The following is an 18368-nucleotide window of genomic DNA, read 5'->3' as shown; positions in this document are numbered from 1 at the left end:
ACTTATTATTCTTCTTAGGTCCCACACACTTGTATTATTCGTGATTCCAAATAAGGACACGAAACAGTGGTGGTGGGCTCCAAATTATTCTGTATTTTGTTTGTATTCTCACATGACAGCACATGGAATAACTATGGATCCATATCATGGACCTGTAATAAAGTCAGTGCTAAAGTCCTTAGTGTAAAATATCTATTGAAATACTAGCAACTGAAAAACAGAGCACTGACTAAGACCTTCCTGACAATGTAACCTGGTATTTTCCATGTTTGGCCCTCATCACAAGAGCTGGGTCACGGACTTGTCACAGTCTATCCTGGTTGGTCTGTAATTAGAGGATGATGATGTAGACAGTCATAGATCTTGGTATTATTGCAGTGTTAGTATTACATGCGTGCTCTCTGATCTCATACTGAGCAGCAAGCTATGAGCTCAAACTTTATATCTCTGGTGGGAGTGCGGCCCCTGAAGTATATCACATTGCTACCCTCCGCTCTAGGATATCACAAACAATAACGAATATGAACTAGGCAATGCATGTTACAGTATACTTATGTAAACAGAGAATGAGGTTAGATAAACTAAGCTGTGAACTACAACATTTTGCAGATGACTTTCAATCGGTAGGAAATTGTAACTAGGAATCAGGTTATCGCCAAAGCTCCATGTCCCCATTCTATGTCCTCAAAACTGCCCAGTATTTAGTATGAGAAACTCTTTACATATGTCAGAGACTGTACTAGTCAGAAAAAAAACTATACAAACACCGGAAAGGACAGGAATGTGACGTGAGGCAGAAGGCAGAAAGCTGAACAAAGAAAATATTTGTACAAAATTCTTTCTTTTGCAAATAAAGCGTCATCATAACATTTCACAACAAGCACATACAAGTACAGAGCGCAATAAAAAATACCCAACTTATTTACCTCTGCGTGCGCCGGAGTCTGTTTCTGTTCCTTAAGTGAGGCAAAGTAAAATTAGAAAGCACGGTCCAGAAATTGGAATCTGACATGTTGAAAGTTGACACCAAGTCGATCGCTTCAGCTCAGGCAATGCTCCATAATACGGAATAATTACGTCCAGGAGACTTTGGAGCCGTGTGAACTTCCAAACACACAGCACAGCATGGAAAAAGCACCTTAAATGAAGCCAGCCCTAAGTATTTCTCCACAACGAGGCACTTCCCTGTCCATATCATTCCACATCTACCCTAGACATGCTCAGCACAGTCTGCAGTGACACTCTCCCAACACTGCCCTGACCCCTCTGTTTATAAGGCGTATCCACACTACAATTACACTGAGGCTCAGTGCATAGCTGTGAGCCTGTACTCTGTATGCGCCTCAGTCTAAGGTACCTTGTCATATGTTAGGCAGATACCATTCATGGATTCCCACAGGGGAGATACATGCTCCTGTAAGCAAACCACCGAGGAAGAGATCACTTTCACTGTGATTTTAATATTCTCTCTTCCCGGTAGAAGGAAATATGCACACAGAAGGGAAGAAATGCAGAGCCGTAGAACAAGAGAAATTGTCTAAAACAGGTGAAAAGGAACATTAATGTCCCCACGCTGTGCAGTCAGCTTTCCTCAGACTTTCACAAGACTTATATTGTCACCTTTGATCTTCTCCTTCTCTAATAGAATAATAAAGCAGAATAAAGATAAAAAACTGAAATGGGAAATAAGACATGGGCTCCTTTTATGTAGTCACTGACTAGAAGGCATGTGTATCCTGAGCAAACATAACAGGTAAGTGTTTCTTCTAGGCAGCCTTGTGGGTAATGCGCCACATTGTAGCATGTTTGTAACCGATATCGGCTGGTAAACACTACATGGTTTGTTGACTCGGGTGGACTCTAAGTCAATAACAGATAAACAAACTTGAGCTCCCTGACTACAGACACCTAAGCCCTCTGTTCTTTCAAACACAAATACTACCTTTAAAAGCATGTAAAAAAAAATAGCATTTAATAAATGGGGCACTGGAAACATATGGGCAGCAGTGGCATAACAGACAATAGAATATATGGCACGCCAACACTGCACCAATTAACAAATGTCTCTTCTCCGTATGAGGGGGTTAGGCTAAATTTCTTGTTCGGCCAAAAAACGCTGCGGTCAGATGTTAGCTGTAAATATATGAGAAATTGCAAAATTCTTATTCCACTTGGCGTTTTTAACTTTGGCGTTTTTTTTAAATCCTTTTGGCGTTTTTTTTTCACTCTTTTTTGGCGTTTTTCAGATCCTTGGTAATCACAGCATGTTGAGTTACACTCGCTGCGATCTGTCTATTAATGCAGGTACTACAGCTCCCAGCATGAAGCAGAGTGTGCTCCATCTTTGGAGTAGTAGTACCTGCAGTTAAGGAAAGATCACAGTGAATGTCACTACTGACACCCACTGTGATCCTCCTGTATCCTCCAGTGTATAGATGCGGCCGCTCTTCTATGGTCCCCTGGAGAGTGTGCTCCATGTTGGGAGTAGTAGTACTTGCAGTTAAGGAAAGATCACAGCAGTTATCACTACTGACACCCGCTGTGATCGTCCTGTCTACAGAAGAGATGCAGAGCGGCTCTATACAGCCCTCACATCTCTGCACTATACCTGGCTACTCACTCATTCATATTTCCCTCAGAGCTGTGATTGGCTGTAACCATTCGGCCAATCACAGCTCTGGGCGGAAAATATGAATGCATGATGTTCTATTCACATCACTGGCCGGAGTATAGTGCAGAGATGCGAGCGATGTATAGAGCCGCATCTCTGCTATATTATGGACGATCGCATCGGGTGTCAGACTGACACCCAGGGTGATATGTCTATTAAAACAGTCTGTTCCATGCTGGGAGTAGTAGTACCACCTAAAAAATGTAAAAAATATAGAAAAAAAGTGACACACACACTTTATTAAAAAATAATAAAAAATGTTGCTATAAAATATATACATTTTTTCCATCACTGCTGCACCCTTTTTTTTTTGGTACCCAACAAATTTTGGGTACCAAAAAAAAAAAAACTGCCAAGGTGCAATTTCCACACAGGTGAAAAAACGCAAGAAAAAAACGCCAGATGCAGGAAATTGCACTGGCATTTTTTCAATGCGTTTTTTTTCAACCCAAAAAACGCAGCACAAAAAAACAAGTAGAAACAGACTGGTCTGTATGGATGCCATAGACACACTCCATTTATCTTGTCCTCACTGAGTAGCCTGTATTGACAAGTTTGGCATGGATGGCATGTAAACAAAGTCTCCCGTCTGCCATGAGATCAGCATTACACAAGAGAATTTACAGGGGGTTTCCAGTTCGGATATTATTATTTTTTTTTTCAGCAGCTGCACGAGCTAAAATAACAAATAGGCCCCCACTCGTCTTTGATGTCCCTCGCCACTCCAGACCCAGTCTATGTTAACCAAGTATGTACACGTTTAGTCCTGCATCAGTCAATGCCAACCAAGCATGGGCATGTTTGGTCCCCCATGGATCTATTGTAAAACCTAGCATGTGTGGGCACCCATGGCTCTATGTTAACCAAGCATGTGTATGTTTGGTCCACCATTGGTCAATGTTAACCAAACATATGCATGCTTGTTCCCCTATTAGTCAAAGTTTACCAAGCATGTGCATGCTTGGATATTTCTAAGGTCTCTTTTAGAGATGAACGAACTTACAGTAAAATCGATTTGTCACGAACTTCTCGGCTCGGCAGTTGATGACTTTTTCTGCATAAATTAGTTCAGCTTTCAGGTGCTCCGGTGGGCTTGAAAAGGTGGATACAGTCCTAGGAGACTCTTTCCTAGGACTGTATCCACCTTTTCCAGCCCACCGGAGCACCTGAAGGCTGAACTAATTTACGCAGGATAAGTCATCAACTGCCGAGCGGAGAAGTTTGTGACGAATCGAATTTACTGTAAGTTCGCTCATCTCTAGTCTCTTTCTATAAGGCTAGGTTCAGACTACGGAATCTCCGGGCAGAAAATTTCCGCCCGGAGATTCCGAGTGCGGCCAGCGCTGACTGAATCAGTCGGTGCTAGGACCGCGCGGACATTGAAGTCTCCAATAGACTGCAATGTGTTCCACGAGGATTTCCTCCTGAAGAAAGAGCAACCCCTTTCTTCAGGCGGAAATTTCCAAGCGGATTTCCCGTTCACAAATTCCGCTTCACAAATTCCGAAGTGTGAATTTGTGAACGGAAACCCATTCACTACGCTATACATTTTAGCAAGCGGAATTTCCGCCTGCAATTTCAAAGCGAAATTGCAGGCGGAAATTCCGTAGTCTGAACCTAGCCTAAAAGTTCTATCAGGAAGGACAGTGCAATGCTTGTCCTGCTCTCACACCCAGTCTGGGACTAAGGTCTAGGGCAGTGGTCTTCAACCTGTGGACCTCCAGATGTTGCAAAACTACAACTCCCAGCATGCCCGGACAGCCAACGGCTGTCCGGGCATGCTGGGAGTTGTAGTTTTGCAACATCTGGAGGTCTGCAGGTTGGAGACCACTGGTCTAGGGGGTCATACTCCCCCTGCCTGTCCAGTCCCAACCCCCCTACCCCTGCAAGATTTTTTACTTAAAATTTCGAGAGTGTTATCGACAAGTTATAAAAGGAAAAAGTGCCTGACATTATAAAAACCCCTTTAAAAGGTGGCTCCTTTTTAGTCAATAGTTAAACACAGTTAGGGTATGTTCACATGTCAGGCTCAAAATTCTAAGCTTATTTCATGGCAGAAATCCAAGGCTAAATGTTGGATTTGTGTCATTAATGTGCTGTGTATTTTGCTGCAGGTATAAAGCAGAATTCTGTGTGGATAACCAACCTTTGTTCATTGTGGCTGATCCTTGATGTTTCCATCACATATAAGTGACATGTAATCAGCAGCAAAATGCACTCACAAATGATCTTATGCATATGAACGATTAAAGAGGTTCTGCAGCCTCTCTCTATTGTCTATACTAAATCAGCAGGTGTCCAACCCATTGGTAAGCTAATTGAAGGATCTGTGGTGCTAATGCAAGTGCAGCAGCCTCTTCAATGTTTACCAGCATTCATACCTGCACTGCTGTACTTTTAAGAGTGCCAGTAAAAGGTACTAGGAATTAGGGTTATTTAGTTTAGAAAAAAGAAGGCTTAGAGGCGACCTAATAACTATGTATAAATATATCAGGGGACCGTACAGAGATCTCTCCCATGATATATTTATACCCAGGACTGTATCTATAACAAGGGGTCATCCTCTACGTCTAGAGGAAAGAAGGTTTCTACACCAGCACAGATGGGGGTTCTTTACTGTAAGAGCAGTGAGACTGTGGAATTCTCTGCCAGAGGAGGTGGTCATGGTGAACTCTGTAAAAGAGTAATAACATTACAGGTAATGGATTCTAGATCTATATGGACAGAAGGTTTATCCAGGGATTTATTCTGATGCCATATTTGGAGTCGGGAAGGAATTTTTACCTCTAGTATGAGTTTTTTTTTGCCTTTTTCTGGATCAACTCCATTAGGACTCATTAGGGATATAGGTTGAACATGATGGAGTCTTTTTTCAACCTTATGAACTGTTACTATGTTACTACAGTTTTTTCCCCATCCAAGTGAACAGGGCAATACTGCAATGCTTTGCACCACCGCTACAATAAGTACAGTGATGTAGGTACAAGTGCTGATAAACATTGAAGAGCTGATCAATGACAATGTAATATCAATGGCCTATTCTCATAAACCCTTTAACACTCCTTACTTGCACTGGTTGTAAATTGTCATCCTATTTAAATGTGGATTTTATTGTGTAATCCATGTCGAAATTTGGGTCAAATCCAACACATGAGAATGTATCCTAATCACTCTGGATAATAGAAGGAAAGAAGGCGGATAGAATGGAAAAAAAAAGAGGAAAAAGAGGGGATGGAATGCACTGGATCAGATATATGGCCGATTTCCTATTAAACCTTTTGTGAACTAGCTTTTGCACTTTCTTTCAATAGTCTTTAGCTCTAGTGACATATGTATAAGAAAGCAGTCCTATATTATGTAAAGCAGTGAAAAAGAAAAGTTAAGAATGAAGACTAAACAGGCATCTATGGACTCATTCAATACAATAAGCTTTATACCTACATAACATGTATCCACTCCACTGTGCTAACATCAAATTACTGCAGTGGGGTGATTAAAATCTGCAGTAAATATAAAATAAATTTACTTCAGCCTGAACCCAAAGCACATGCAGTGATATTTTTGGCATCCATATTGCCGTGGTCATTACAAATCACACTCTGCTTCTCAATGCACAGCTGCAAATATGTTAAGATAATTTCCAGACAATTTACTATAATAAGTATTGGAGGAAGCAGACTGACCCTTTGGGCATTGCCCCAGTGGCCCATGGCTAGAGGAGGCCCACCAGGAAACTCCATTATTTCGAGGTGAAGAGAAAAGGGTTGCAAAGAAGAATATATAAATGCAGGTGCATGACCTTTAATGCCCAGAGTCCCAGATCACGGTAAGCCCATGCTGAAGTGAATTGGTTTGGTCTCTTCTAACATGACGGGAATTTCAACCTTGTTCAGTTCAGGGCCAGATAAGGTGCCTATTATGTTTACCTGGGATTTAAGACCATCAGGTTAACCTTGTTGTCAGGCAGGATTCTTATCACGTTCAATAATAAACTACGGGTTAAGACAGACTCAGATTGCTCATCTGATAGCATGGCACTGAAAGATTTTATGTGGCTCATGACCTTTCCTAACACATATACAGCCCCCCACCCCAGTCTCCTTGTGTATGGTGTGGGTAAAGAATAAAATAAAGACTGTCTTTCCTCTGCTGTGTTGTTGGGTGAGAATGAAGCAATCCCGTTTTTATGCTGTTCCAGAAAACCTAAAGCTGGTCATATGCACTGAACGGTATCTTTACAGTCAGCCATCTTGCAGTGTTGTTGGACCTCCTTTGGCCTTCCAATGCACAGCAATTCATCATGGCACAAATTCCACTAGGTGATTAAATAGTTCTACAGGAATATTGGCCCATGTGGATAGGATAACTTCTTCAAATAAATGCACATTCTAAGGAGGAACAGAGATGTTCTGAACAGATAGATCTACCTCGTCCCGGATATGCTCTATAGGATTAGGATTTGAGGGCTGTGGAGGCAAGGGAAGCGAAGTACATGCCTCAGTAACACCACCCTATGTCTACTCTCAACACTCTCAACACCATTTCAAGAGAAAACCCCAAAAGGTTGGCAGTGAAATCTTTGCTCAAACTAGTCTTGCACCGATGACCAGGCCTTCATCAAAATCACTCCGATTACTTCATTTTCATAATCTAATGTTATTCACATTAAAAAAGATCCACAGAAAATGTGTTACTTTATTTTATGCTGCATTCCTGTGTCATGTGTCTAATTTACATACAAGGAAGCTTTAATCGTGAAAGGGCAGGGGTCTCTGATAAGGTTTCCATTCAGTGTATAGCTATGGGACGTACTCTGCCAACAGCTATTACTTACGTACATCCCTTACCCCCAATACAGTTGTGTAGAGGAGGACCTGTGGTGATGGGTGAGGAACGTGCTCACACACACCTCTCCTAGACCGCCAAGAGGGACACCCAGAAGGGCTACCTCAACCTGACAAATCCTGTGGATACACAACATGCAAAAAGTGACACAGTGAACAAAAAGAACGAAATAAGTGAATGTGTGCAGGTTTACTGCCCGGACATCCGGCCGGATCTATAAAAATTTCTCCGATCCTAGCCAGAAGGCCGGTAATCAAGAGGTGAGTGCCACAAGGTGTAGAGATATGGTGCCCGTGCTTCAACTCAGTGAGCTTTGGCACCTTGGGGTCACCACTCTCCGAGGCACAAAAGTGCATTTTTATAAGTTTAAAGCTCTCTACTTGTAAAGAAAATAGACATACCAAATAAATCATCTATTGATTCACATATACAATATGTCTACTTTATGGTGACATCATAAAGTTGACATGTTTTTACTTTTTGAAGACATCAGAGGGCTTCAAAGTTCAGCAGCAATTTTTCAAGTATATTTCAAAATCTGAATTTTTCAGGTACCAGTTAAGTTTTGAAGTGGATTAGAATGGCCTTCTTATTAGAAATACCCCATAAATGACCCCATTATAAAAACTGCCCCCCTCAAAGTATTCAAAATAACATTCAAAATGTTTATTAACCCTTTAGGTGTTTCACAGGAATAGCAGCAACGTGGAGGTGAAAATTCTAAATATTCCTTTTTTACACTGGCATGTTCTTCCTAAAATTTGTAACCCAATTTCTCTTGAGTAAGGAAATACCTCATATGTGTATGTCAAGTGCTCTGTAAGTGTGTTACAACACTCAGAAGGGAAGGAGCGACAATGGGATTTTGGAGAGTGAGTTTTTCTGAAATGGTTTTTGGGGGGCATGTCACATTTAAGAAGCACCTATGGTGCTAGAACAGCAAACCCCTCCACATGGCATACTATTTTGGAAACTACGCCCCTCAAGGAACGTAAGGGGTACAGTGAGCCTTAAAATTTGATTTTTTTCCCCTAAAATGCTGGTGTTACCCCGAATTTTTAATTTTCACAAGGGGTAATAGGAGAAAAAGCCTCCCAAAATTTGTAACCGCATTTCTTATGGGTATGGAAATACCCCATATGGGGATGTAAAGTGCTCTGCGGGCGAACTACAATGCTCGCTCAGAAGAGAAGGAGAGCCATTGAACTTTTGTAGAGAGAATTTGATAGGAATAGAAGTCGGGGGCCATGTAGTGTTGGGCGTGAATATTCGCAATGCGAATATTGCACTTTATATTCGCAATTACGAATATTCATTTTTTTTTCACAGTACACATCACAGCGATCATCCTTCCCTCCTTCCAGCTTGTGGTGTAAACAAGGCTCCAATACTAGTTACTGTGTCAGACTGGCGGGCGCCCGAAAATTTGCATATGTGAATTTTCACGCATATTGATCCCTCCCTTCTTTTAGCTCTTTTATCACGCAATGTTGTGCATGCAAATTTTATGGCGAATGGTGGAATTTTATGGTGCATAGTAAAAAAGGTCGTGAATATTGCAAATATGCAAATTTTGGGAATATATGACGAATATTCGTCCATATATTCGCGAAATATCTGGCTGTTGCAAAACCAACTCCCAGCATGCACTGACAGACATACATACATGCTGGGAGTTGTAGTTATGCAACAGCTGGAGGCACATTGGTAACACAGAGTTTGTTACTTAACTCAGTGTTTTGCAACCAGTGTGCCTCCAGATGTTGCAAAACTAGAACTCCCAGCATTTACAGCCTGCTGGGAGTTGTATTTTTGACACAGCTGGAGGCACAGTGGTTGCGAAACACTGAATTAGGCCACAAACCCTGTTTCACAAACAATGTGTCTCCAGCTGTTGCAAAACTGCAATACTCAGCATGCATTGACAGTCGAAGGGCATGCTGGGAGTGGTAGTATTGCAACAGCTGGAGGCACACTGCTACAACTTCCAGCATGCCCTTTGGTAGTCTGTGCATGGTGGGATTTGTAGTTATGCAACAGCTGGATGCAAACTTTTTCATAGAAAAAATGTGCCTCCAGCTGTTGCATAACTACAACCCCCAGCATGCACAGACTACCAAAGGGCATGCTGGGAGTTGTAGTTGGAACTCCAGCTGTTGCAAAACTACAACTCCTAGCATGCCCTTTTGCTGTGCATGCTGAGAGTTGTTGCTAAGCAACAGCAGCAGGTGAACAGGCCTAACCTCCTGCTGTATACCTGCCACCTGCACCGCCGGGACCATCGCCGCTCCTGTCACCGGGACTGCCACCGCTCCTGAGGGCATCCCCGCCAGACCATGGAAAAATAAGAGACCCCCGCCTGCCTCGATCTCCGCCCCGATCACCGCCCAGCAGGACAGTGATTGGTCGGCCGTTCCGACCGATCAATCCCGTGCCACCTCACTCCTTCTGGGTAAGGGTGAATGGGGCTGTCTCGGACAGCCACATTCACCCTTTTTTTCTGGTTCACCAGACCTGTCTGAATTGGCCGGAGATTTGCTGTGATCACCCACATGGGGGGGGGGGGCATTTGCACGGGATGCCTGCTGCAGCACCCGGCTATCATTACTGCGCAGAGCGAGATTGCTCTGCACGTAATGACGGGCAATACAGGGGCCGGAGCACCGTTACGTTCCACCCCTCGTGATGTCACGGCCAGCCCCCGTCAATACAAGTCTATGGGAAGGGGGCATGGCGGTCGTCACGCCCCCTGCCATAGACTTGCATTAAGGGGACGGGCCGTGATGTCATGAGGGGCGGAGCCATGACGTCACACTGCTCCGGCCCCTGTATCGCCCGTCATTACGTACAGAGCGAACTCGCTCTGTGCTGTAATGATAGCGGGGTGCCGCAGCGGCGATCCCCGGGGTCCCCAGCAGCGGGACCGCGGCGATCTAACATCTTATCCCCTATCCTTTGGATAGGGGATAAGATGCCAGGGGCGGAGTAACCCTTTAAGTACAAGGAAGCCAGGGCGTACCCATACGCCCTGGGTGCTTAAGGGGTTAAAAAAATACATGCACAAGTGGGTAAGAGAAAAGAAAAGAAGGATTGTGAACATATGTATACTAACAACCTGTTCGCACTTGAAATTATGCTGAGAAGCAAGTAGATCAAACTACAAATTGTAAATGCGGGTGCTTCCGTTTCTCTATTTTTGCTTTACATTTGGAGTGTGAACATAGCCTAACCAAGACGTAAAGGAGTATACCCATTGCAGCTGGTTATCCCACATCCATAGCAACCATATGACAAGCTGATCATTGAGGGTCCATCTGGTAATAATAATGCACTTCTATTTTAAATCCTGCTTCTCTGGATCAGGTTTCCAGATCTGCCCATCACTTCATTATGAGGGTTCTTGGTTATTAACTGTAAAGTCAGCTGATAAAAAGGAGGAAGAGGCACAAATAAGTGTTAAGTTTTTCTTTTACACCACCCATCCCTTTCCCCTGCATGTGAGTGACATCCCAAGTGGTCACCTGCATCATGGGGGGGGGGGGGGGGGGGGGCGGGGTTACTTCCTGCCAAAAACTCAGGACACTTCACAGCTTTAATGGGGTACTCCACTGGATTTTTTTTTTCATTTTTTTTTATCAACTGCTGCCAGAGAGTTAAACAGATTTGTAAGTTACTTCTGATTTTCATTTTGATTTTCTTTTCCTTTCTGACCACAGTGCTCTCTGCTAACACCTCTGTCCATTTTAGGCACTGTCCAGAATACAAGCAAATCCCCATAGCAAACCTATCCTGCTCTGGACAGTTCCTAAAATGGACAGAGATGTCAGCAGAGAGCACTGTGGTCAGACAGAAAGCAAAAAAAAAAAAAAAAAGAACTTCCTCTGTAGTATACAGCAGCTGATAAATACTGAAATGATTAAGATTTTTTAAATAGATGTAATTTACAGATCTGTTTAACTTTCTGGCATCAGTTTATTTAAAAAAAAAAAAATTTCCACCAGAGTACCACTTTAAGAATATCTATGGATTGATTTAGGAAGAAGCCTGTGTGCTACAATGTACTCAGTGTCAAAGTCTTGTCCAGACAATGATTATTGTGAATGATCAGGGGCAATGACTGGGGCAGGGTTAAATACAGTGTCGCCAGGAAGCTAACAAATCCTGACCTACTTTAACATGACCTGCTTAGAAAGTGCACTCCTTGTGAGGACATGTCAAACTATTCTATTGTATTTTTATTGCAATTTTTTTGTAATTGTTTTTAATGAACAGTTATTACGGGTGTACTTGTGTATGTAAACATATGGTGTAATGGATCCTCAGTTAGGAGGTGAAATGTTCCACTACAGAGACTGTTTGTTACTTGTTCAGATTTGTCTGAACAATTTCACTGTTCCAATAAAAGGGCCTCATAAGGTAGAATGGGAATGATTTGTAGTTTCCGTGCTCAAAGTATAACTCCGATCTTGTTTCGAGGCATGATTTCTGTTAAAATCTTCCCTAAATTCATAGACTGATGTAAGTATTTTACAGTTGTTTTCTTAAGCTTATTTGAAGCATATTTTAATGCATATACTATATATGTACTTAAATATATATATATATATATATATATATATATATATATATATATATATTTTATAAATGCAGCCCAATACAACACACAGAGTACATGCCAAAATAAGTGACATTACTCATGCTATGTGCCTATGCAGCGTGTTCTTATTGAATAAACTAGGGACTGGGGGGGAGGGAACCTACAACATAGAGGGAGAAAATAGTGTAGATAGAGAGGGGGGACTTCTTAATATACCTGGGGGTGGAGCGGAAGGAGGGGTTAGAATAGTTATTAGGGATAGGCTTCATAGGAAGAAAAAACATTCACCTTTGAATTGCATGTTGACTAATGCCAGAAGTCTGTCCAATAAAACTGAGGAACTGGAGTGGTTTATGTCTGAGGAAAATTATGACATAGTGGGTATAACAGAGACTTGGTTGGACGATAGCTGTGACTGGGCGGTCAACATACAGGGTTATAGTCTATTCAGAAAGGATCGGACAAAATGGAAAGGGGGAGGAGTTTGTCTTTATGGGAAATCGAGTCTGAAGGCCGCACTGCGGAGGATTTATGGGAGGGAAAAGATAATGTGGAGTCACTATGGGTAGAAAAATATGGAGATGAAAAAAAAAATTCTGATAGGGGTTTGCTATAAGCCACCAAACAAAATGGAAGAGGCAGAAGATCAATTACTGAGGCAAATAAACAAATCAGCAAATCAGAATGATGTGATAATAATGGGGGACTTTAAAGGGGTTCTCCGGTGCTTACACATCTCTTCCCCTAGCCAAAGGATAGGGGATAAGATGCTTGATCACGGGAGTCCCGCCGCTGGGGACCCCCGGGATCTTGCATGCGGCACCCCATTTGTAATCAGTCCCCGGAGCGTGTTCGCTCCGGGTCTGATTACAGACGACCACCGGGCCGGCGGCATGTGGTGACACGCCTCCGCCCCCGTGTGACGTCACGCTCCGCCCCTCAATGCAAGCCTATGGGAGGGGGCGGGACAGCTATCACGCCCCTCCCATAAGCTTGCATTGAGGGGCGGAGCGTGACGTTACATGGGGGCAGAGGCGTGACGTCACGCGCCGCCGGCCTGGTGGTCGTCTGTAATCAGACCCGGAGCGACCACGCTCCTGGGACTGATTACAAACGAGGTGCCGTGTGCAAGATCCCGGGGGTCCCCAGCGGCAGGACTCCCGCGATCAAGCATCTTATCCCCTATCCTTTGGATAGGGGAAAAGATGTGTAAGGACCGGATAACCCCTTTAACTATCCTGATATAAACTGGGAGACTGAGACCTGTGAATCTCATAAAGGAAACAGGTTTCTGACTATAGCTATAGACAATTATCTGTCCCAAATGGTGCAGGGCCCGACCAGAGGGAGTGCCCTAATAGACTTAATATTAACCAACAGACCAGATAGAGTAATTAATGTGCAAGTAGATGGACACCTAGGAAATAGCGATCATAATATAATACATTATAACTTGTTCTTCAATAAGGGAATTTTTCGAGGGGCCACAAAAACATTGAACTTTAGGAAGGCAAAGTTCGATCAACTCAGAGAAGCCCTAAACAATATAAAATGGGATAATGTCCTCAAAAACAAGAATAATGACACTAAATGGGAGACTTTTAAAAATATCTTAAATTCTCACTGTAAGATGTATATACCTTATGGGAATAAAAGGGTCAGAAATAAAAGAAAACCAATATGGATGAATAAAAATGTTAAGGGGGCAAAAAATGACAAAACTAATGCATTTACACTACTAAAACAGGATGGTAGTGAAGAAGCATTAAAAAGCTATAAAGAAAAATGTAGAATATGTAAAAAAAAAAAAACTGTTAAAGCCACAAAAATAGAGACAGAAAGACTCATTGCCAAAGAGAGTAAAACTAACCCCAAAATGTTCTTTAACTATATAAATAGCAAAAAGGTCAAAAATGAAAGTGTTGGCCCTTTAAAAAAGATGAGGAGGAAATTATGAACAGGGATCAGTAAAAAGCAAATATATTAAATTATTCTTCACTATATTCACCGAGTAAAATGAGATGCCAGGTAAAATACAGCGAGATAAGGTAAACTCCCCAGTACAGGTCACCTGTCTAACCCAGGAAGAAGTACAGTGCCACCTACAAAAAATCTAAATAGACAAATCGCCAGGTCCAGATGGCATTCACCCTTGTTTTCCAAAGGAATTAAGTAATGTAATAGACAGACCCCTATTTTTAATATTCAGGGACTCTATAGTAACAGAGACTGTTCCCCAGGTCTGGCACATGGCAAATGTGGTGCCAATATTTAAAAAGGTGACCCCTGGAATTATAGGCCTGTTAGTTTAACCTCCGTTGTATGTAAATTGTTTGAGGGTTTTTTAAGGGATGCTATTTTGGAGTATCTTAATAAAAATAAATGTATGACACTATATCAGCATGGCTTTATGAGGGATCGGTCCTGTCAAACTAACCTGATCAGCTTTTATGAGGAGGTGAGCTCCAGACTGGACCAGGGGCAATCGCTGGATGTCGTATATCTGGATTTTTCCAAAGCATTTGATACAGTGCCACATAAAAGATTGGTGCATAAAATGAGAAAGATTGGGCTGGGGAGGAATGTGTGTAAATGGGTAAATAACATGCTCAGTGATAGGAAACAGAGGGTAGATATTAATGGTACTTATTCTGATTGGGTGACTGTCACTAGTGGGGTACCACAGGGGTCAGTTGTGGGACCTGTCCTATTTAATATATTCATTAATAACCGTGTAGAGAGGTTAAATAGTAAAGCAGCAATCTTTGCAGAGGATACTAAACTCTGTGAAGCGGTAAACACAATAGAGGACAGTGCACTGATATATATTGATCTGGATAGGTTGGAGGTTTTGGCTGGGAAGTGGCAGATGAGGTTCAACACTGATAAATGTAAGGTCATGCACATGGGGAAGAAAAATCCGGGCTGGGATTATGTATTAAATGGGAGCACACTTGGGACGAATGGAAAAGGACTTAGGAGTCTTAGTTAATAGTAAATTTAGCTGTAGTGACCAGTGTCGGGCAGCTGCTGCCAAGGCAAATAAAATCATGGGGTGCATCAATACTGGCATAGAGGCCCACAACAAGGAAATAATTCTACCGCTGTACAAATCACTAGTCAGACCACACATGGAATACTTTGTACAGTACTGGGCACCAGTGTACAATAAAGATATAGTAACGCTGGAGAGGGTTCAAAGACGGGGAACCAGAGTAATACGGGGAATGGGAGGACTACAGTACCCAGAAAGATTATCAGAATTAGGCTTATTTAGCTTAGAAAAAAGAAGGCTTAGGGGCGACCTCATAACTATGTATAAATATATCGGGGGACAGTACAGAGATCTCTCCCATGATCTATTCATACCCAGGACTGTATCTATAACAAGGGGGCATCCTCTAATCAAGGGGGCATCATCTACGTCTAGAGGAAAGAAGGTTCCTACACTAGCACAGATGGGGATTCTTTACTGTAAGAGCAGTGAGACTGTGGAACTCTCTGCCTGAGGAGGTGGTCATGGTGGTGAACTCTGTAAAAGAATTTATAAAGGGGTCTGGATGGATTTTTGGAGGATAATAACATTACAGGTTATAGATTCTAGATCTATATGGACAGAGCATTGATCCAGAGATTTATTCTGATGCCATATTTGGAGTCGGGAAGGAATTTTTACCTCCAGTATGAGGTTTTTTTTTTTTTTTCCTTCCTCTGGATCAACTCAGTAGGGACTCATTAGGGTTATAGGTTGAACTTTATGCACTCTGGTCTTTTTTTCGACTTTATGAACCAAGTAACTATGTTACTATGTAATACAGTCCAATTCAACGGCTCATGCATTACAGATGTAAAATTTGTATTTTATGTCTAATATGCGAGTAGTAAGCTTTTAGCTACACCTACCTATAACTCATGTGAATATACTACTGAAGTGCTATTCTATGTTTTTTTTAGGCCACATGACAATAGCTGTATCTTACCTCCAAGTGGTATGATAATACAGCCCCCATAGAAGGCCTGCATACCTTACTAGGTCTCTGACTTTATACAGAAGCTCTTTCTGTCAGATTCTGTATGAAACAGACATAAAGCGACTTGCCATATTTGGTGCTATCCTCCTAGACCAGTGTTTCTTAACCAGTGTGCCTCCAGCTGTGGCAAAACTACAACTCCCAGCATGCTTGGACAGCCAGCTAGAGGCTCCCTGGTTGGGAATCACTGTCCTAGAGTCATTTTTCGTAAGGGAAGTTGTACAGAGGCATAGGTGCTACACACACCACCATACTGCCTTCTTCTCAGTTCTGGAGCATGTATATGACCTAAAGAAGCTCCATACAGTTCAAACCAGTCACCATATATACAGAACATTACTACTACACCATTAGAATAAAACATACAGAACAAATTAACAAAATATTACATTGCACCAATGAGAGTTTAGTAATAATTTTCTACAGTGCAATGAAAATGATAAAACAGGAATCCAGGCAGCTCTAATGACTACATCTATTGCATCATTTGTGCTATTCTGCTCAATATTAACCTCACAATATTTGCTCTTCTCCACTTTATGACCTCACTGATCTAATCGTTCAATATCTGATCTATGCAAATGGTCAGGAGGAAAACTGCCTGTAAAATACAGTCACGATAAACTGACTCTGTATACTAGAGACAGTGTGTTGGGGACAGCGGCAGCAGGGAACCGGATCCTCCACATACCAGCAAATAATTAAGAATTATTGCTAAGACATAATGACAACATTTAGGATTGAATATAAATTTAGAAATTGGGAATTCTGTAAAGTGTGTAGATAAATTATGCATTGAAAACCAGTGTCGAATAAAGTACTGTGTGTGCTCGTCTGCTAATTCAGCCCTACTAGGGTTGCTAAATTAAAGGGGTATTCCAGTATACCAGTTTCATATCAACTGGCTCCAGAAAGTTAAACAGATTTGTAAATTAACTCTATAAAAAATTCTTAATCCTACTAGTACTTATCAGCTGCTGATGTAGAGTTGCTATTTTCTGTCTGACCAGAGTGCTCTCTGCTGACACATCTGTCTGTCTCAGGAACTGTCCAGAGTAGGAGAAAATCCCCATAGCAAACCTATCCTGATCTGGACAGTTCCTGAGACAGACAGATGTGTCAGCAGAGAGCACTGTTGTCAGACTCAATGTCAGCACCTGATACATAGTGGAAGGATTAAGATTTTTTAATAGAAATAATTTACAAATCTGTTTGCCAGTTGATATGAAAAAATAGTTTTTCACTGGAGTATCCCTTTAAGACTATGCTAAGAGAAACAAGAGAGGCACTACTGCTGCACTCAATACACCTGCAAAAAAAGATAAATGGATGCAGCGACAATGGCTACAAGGGTACACAGCCAAAAAGAGTAGGCTATAATAAAGAATTTCAAAAAGTGATGGCACTAACCCGTAATGCAAGTGTCAAACTTTATTCAATCTATATGACAGGTACTGTAGGAAGAACAAAAGAACAGCCAGAGCTGCATAGAACGAGGAACAGTGATGACCATTTCATGATCTCTGGCTTCCTTTGGCAGTCACCGTTTCTTGTTCTATGCAGCTTCGGATGCTTTTTTGTTCTTATCCTACCTACTGTATCTGACATATGGATTGAATAATGTTTGACACTGGCAATACAGGTGAGTGCCGCCACTTCTGAACTGACTTTATTGTTATCATGCCAGTACCACCCCACAGGTCAAGTTTTCGGTGCATCAGACCAAATATGCTTAGTCTGAACTGTACCTAACGGCACATTAAAGAATGGCCCTTCTTTAGCATAGGCCAGTGGTCTCCAAACTGTGGACCTGCACATGTTGCAAAACTACGACTCCCAGTGTGCCTGGACAGCCATTTGGAGACAACTGATATGGGCCATCAATGGACGGTCTGACTCCTAGCTCCCCCGCCTATTTACATTGGCTCCAAGCTGGTTCTAAATTGAAAGCGCCATATTTTTTTGTAGTGGTGATACAAGGTATTTCAGCGTTGTCCTATTTAGGTGACGAAAAAATGCACAAGTTCACTGTTGTGTCTTCATGCTCAATGTATCTGTAATATCATACAGAGCTGCACCATAGGATACACTAAACCTTATGTCATTCGTACATTTGCTGTGCAGGCAACCTGGCAAATATAAGTTTCCATAACGTTGCAATTTCAGTATGTATATAGATTCAAAGACATTAGAAGACAGTGGATTTGGGACATACATCCCCTCC

General features: G+C 42.1%; 1 protein-coding gene across 12 annotated transcripts in view; it reads right to left on the bottom strand.

Annotated features, from left to right (window-relative positions):
* The window catches only part of MAST4 (microtubule associated serine/threonine kinase family member 4), a 632006-nt gene that overhangs the window by 153399 nt on the left and 460239 nt on the right, over positions 1-18368 (bottom strand). For 2 of the 12 annotated variants that reach the window (XM_056541561.1, XM_056541567.1), the window contains exon 1: positions 927-1186. The exons of the other annotated variants lie outside the window; for them this stretch is intronic. In XM_056541561.1, the coding sequence (XP_056397536.1) occupies positions 927-1012 (86 nt within the window). In that variant the 5' untranslated portion in view covers positions 1013-1186. Of the gene's footprint in view, positions 1-926; positions 1187-18368 lie in introns of those variants that run through there. 12 annotated transcript variants of the gene reach the window in all.

Source organism: Hyla sarda, chromosome 1, assembly GCF_029499605.1.
Source record: "Hyla sarda isolate aHylSar1 chromosome 1, aHylSar1.hap1, whole genome shotgun sequence".
Lineage (NCBI taxonomy): Eukaryota > Metazoa > Chordata > Amphibia > Anura > Hylidae > Hyla > Hyla sarda.
This window is presented reverse-complemented; position numbering and strand designations above follow the sequence as displayed.